Source organism: Cyanistes caeruleus, chromosome 10, assembly GCF_971803275.1.
Source record: "Cyanistes caeruleus chromosome 10, bCyaCae1.hap1.1, whole genome shotgun sequence".
NCBI classification, from domain to species: Eukaryota; Metazoa; Chordata; class Aves; order Passeriformes; family Paridae; genus Cyanistes; species Cyanistes caeruleus.
This window is the reverse complement of record NC_141710.1, coordinates 2,683,715-2,687,550: the sequence shown is the minus strand read 5'-3', so window position 1 is coordinate 2,687,550 and position 3,836 is coordinate 2,683,715. Positions and strand designations below refer to the sequence as shown.

Sequence of the window (3,836 nt, the reverse complement as noted above, 5' to 3'; positions counted from 1 at the left end):
GGAGGCGACAGAATTTAGTCTGAAGCTTTTTACTATGAATAAAGTCTTTCAAGTCTTTGTTTCTTAACAGAACAAGTCTGCAGTTTTGACTAAAGTTTTGAGGAAGGTTTGCAGTTACAGTATGGACAGGGAAGCTGAAATGTGCTACCACATGTAAGTGAACATTTTTTTCCTTTTCAAAGTAAAGAATCGCATCCAAAGAAATATACATCACTATCTACGTGAATAATTAAATTTATTTTTTACCCATAAATAATAAAAAGAAACATTATGGAAAGAGATAAAAAAAAAGTTAGGAACAGTATCCTGGAAATGGACTTAGTTCTGGTTTTTAGGAAATATTTTCAGCTGTGAATATTTAAAGCAAACTGCTTAGGCAAGAAGTTCAGAACCCTGTACTGTCCACAAAAGCCTCTCCACACATCATCCCAAGTAATGAACATAAATCAAGGCTTTTGCGTGGCTTTTTTTTCACTGTTTTGCAATGTGTCTTCCAAGGACTCCTTTAAAACAAAATAGTAACACACCCCATCGAGACAGCAGTTCAGGTTTGCCCAGCAAAGCGTGACCTGGACGGTGTCTCGTAGCACGTGTTGAAAACTGATGTGGATGATGTTGTTCTTCACCAAAAAGTACAGGAAATATGCCACGTGGTAAGGTGTGAAACACACCAAAAAGGCCACCAGGTTTGTCACCACGATCCTCTCTGCTCTGCTGCTGTGTGTCTGGGGGTTGTCTGGGTTTCTGTGCCTTCTCAGGCACCGGACAGTTTGGGCAGTGCAGAAGGTCATGGCCCCCATGCTGCCAAAGAAGATGATCTGCAAGGTGCTGAACAGGCCTGCGTTCTCCCACGTGCTCTTGGAAAAGTTATGGAAGCAGGACGAGATGTTGTGGCCCTTTCCATGCAGTTGGAAAGTAGAGACTGTCCCCACAGAGGTGCCCAGGCAGATGAGAGCACAGACCATGGCAGCTTTCTTGATGGACCTGAGGCTGAGGGCCACAAAAGGGTGCTGGATAGCGATGTACCGGTCCACGCAGATGCTCAGGGAGATGAGGATGCTGCCATACATGTTCACAAAGTAAAGACTCTCCAAGGTGGAGCAAAACACAGACCCCAAGTTCCATTTGTCCTGAAGGTGGTAGGAAATTATTTTAAAAGGAAGAGTAAACAACAGCAAAGTATCCAGGAATATAAGGGCTATCATGTAGACTGTAGATTCTGACAGCTTTTTAACCTTAAAAAACAAGAATGACAGAGCCATTATATTGAACAGCAATCCCAGGATAAAAGTGGGGGTGTACATGATGAGCTGGAACAGTTCCACAGTAGCACTGATATTGCCCTTGCCATGGGTGTCATTCATATCTCCAGGTATGCTGGAAGAGAAGAAAATCACCACAAGGAAGCATGAAGATCAAATAGGAGACACAGGATAAAGGCTAATAAAGTCTCTATGTGTCCACAGTCTTGGAAATACTTTTTTCAAAGGCAAATAAAGTCTCTATGTGTCCACAGTCTTGGAAATACTTTTTTCCCCTCTTGGACTGCTGTGTGCTGAACTGCAGCTCCTGGTACCATGGAGCTGCTCAGTGCCCATGATTTTGGGGCAAGGTGGGATAGCCTGGTGTCCAAGCCTCACTTGCACTGTTACCTGTAAGCCCAGACTGTGCTGTTCTGTAATTTAGGCTGGGCAGAGTATGTGACTGCACCATCCCTTGGAGAGATCCAATTTCTTTGCAGAACCAAGGTAGCAGACCCTGATTTTAGTGTTTCTAGGATTTTGAGGGTGAAAACAATTACCTGGATCCGGTTTCCTGCATCAAGCTATCACAAGAGATCTTGGGGAGCCAAGAACAAAAGGGTCCCCCACATTCATTAACGTGGAGATTCCATACAGTCACTGCCATCCTCTCCCACCACCCCTGGGCAAAGAGGGACTCTGAGTACCACTGGCCCTTCTAAAAGCTGTCTAAAAGCTGCAGGCAGGAAGCTTTCAATGGGCAATTTCTAGCAGAGGTTAAGTCTTTAGTAGAAGGATGAGATTTTGTCTAAATCAGCCAGACTTACCACAGCAGAGACAGGGGTTACAGGAAACATGCAGCTGAATTCTCCTCTGCAAAGAGGGGACTAAAAGTGTGGAGGCAGGGACTCTCTGAGCTGGGGTCAAGAAGTAATTATCTTCTTTAGAGGAAAGGTTCTGGCTTGATCCTGCCCTCAGATTCTGCTGATAAGGACTAGGAAGGTGCTCATTGGTTTCTGCAGTGCTGTAGTCACTTAAAAATGCAAATGCCCAGGCATACTTGATCCTTTCCTCCAGTCAGTTCCATGATAGCAAATGGAACCTGTAAATAAAGTCTGTCAGAGATCTTTCTGTCAGCACCCAGAAATTATTTTCTCCTGCTCTTCTCCAGTTTTCACTTCAAACCAGTGCCTTTCCTACATGAATTGCTGATTTTGATGCTGTCCCATTTTAGATTTGTCAACTGTTTCTCAACTGAGCAGAGTTTCTGTCCTGCAGATCAAGTCACCCCCCTGAGTATTTCACAGGTAAACTCTCCCTTGCTGTAGTTTGAGAGATTAACATCTCTTTGAGTGAGATTAAAATCAGCAAAAAGGAAATTTTTAGTTCTTTGCTCCTTAAGGACACAGCAATTGGCAGGTAAATGAGATTCTGTAAGTTCCTGGCTTAGACAGAAGTAGGAAAAACATCATGAAGCACTGTGAGTCTGGTGCTGGGAGGGAGCCCATTGCTGAGAGCCAAAGGGAGGAAAAGTTAATTATGGAATTTCTGAAAAGTACTAAATACTGACAAAGTTCTTTACTTCAATGCCTTTGTAGAAGATATCATTACTACTTCCCTTTTACTTCAGTCTTGCTTTTAATTTGTTTGATAGTGTGTCTAGAAAATTCTGGGTCCAGAGAAACAGAATTTCAGCTTCTCACCATGATGTTGAACTAAGAAAATTCTTGCTACAATTAAAAGATATTTCAGACTAGGGTCTGTTGTGCAGATTTATTAAAAAATAACCAGAAAAAAATATTATATAAAGCACAAATTCAAAGGGCAGTTTTTTTCAGTCATTTTAAAAGTTAGCTATGCTATAAACAATGCAAGATATGTAAAATATAATTAGTTTTTGGAGCTCGTGACAAGAAGAAAGCTTTTAAAGCAAGGTTTGGCTATAGTGAAATATCTTTTGTGATCTTACCTTTGGGCTGTCTCGTGCTCTGCTTGTTGACTTTTTCTCCGTCTCAGCTTGTAGAATTTTGCAGTCTCGTGTTTTCTTTTAAGGCAGTGGCGTGAGCTGCATGCAAAGCAGCTGCTGGTCAGAATGTCAGAAAGCACCAAGAGCTGCTGCTTTTTGTTTCATCACAGATTTCCATGACAGCATCCGTGTCTGTGTGCAGGCACTGCGTACATGAGATGTCACACAGCTCATTCAATGGTGTAAATATGTGGTTCTGTGGCACTCACATCTCCATGAGTCACCCTTGAAAACAAGGTTCCAGTGACACAAAAAGAAATTCTGGCTCTACAGACCTTTCTTTCTTTTTATTTTTTTTTCCCCCTCCAATACAGGATTTTATTGATTGTACATAGCATCCACAAGGCAGTGTTGTCAAAATGTGCTTTGAGCTAAATCCTGTCGCTATTTCCCTTATTTTTCATGGTATCAGAAAGGAAAGAGAGATTGCTGATTTTCAGTGGTGATTTGGTATGTTCACTTCAAATTGGTGTTTTAAAAGGGTCAAGGGTTACTTTGACATCTGTGTATACTCCTGGGGAGCAGGGAATATACCCATGGAGAGTGTCAGGTGGGGATTTTATTCAGGC

The 3,836-nt window shown here is 42.2% G+C and overlaps 1 protein-coding gene across 2 annotated transcripts; it reads right to left on the bottom strand.

Moving 5' to 3' along the window:
- Positions 1-208: 208 nt before the first annotated feature.
- Positions 209-3,525, bottom strand: LOC111933652 (G protein-coupled receptor 55-like). Of its 2 annotated transcripts, XM_086843707.1 has the most exons (3): positions 3,211-3,524; positions 2,069-2,343; positions 209-1,377 (listed from the first exon to the last, which is right to left on the bottom strand). In XM_086843707.1, the coding sequence occupies exon 3, from the start codon at positions 1,362-1,364 to the stop codon at positions 447-449; it is 918 nt and encodes a 305-aa protein (XP_086699833.1). In that variant the 5' UTR covers positions 1,365-1,377; positions 2,069-2,343; positions 3,211-3,524; the 3' UTR covers positions 209-446. The 2 variants fall into 2 exon arrangements, with proteins under 2 accessions (XP_086699833.1, XP_023789078.2); XM_023933310.2 differs by lacking the exon at positions 2,069-2,343 and having other exon boundaries at positions 3,211-3,525.
- Positions 3,526-3,836: the final 311 nt, after the last annotated feature.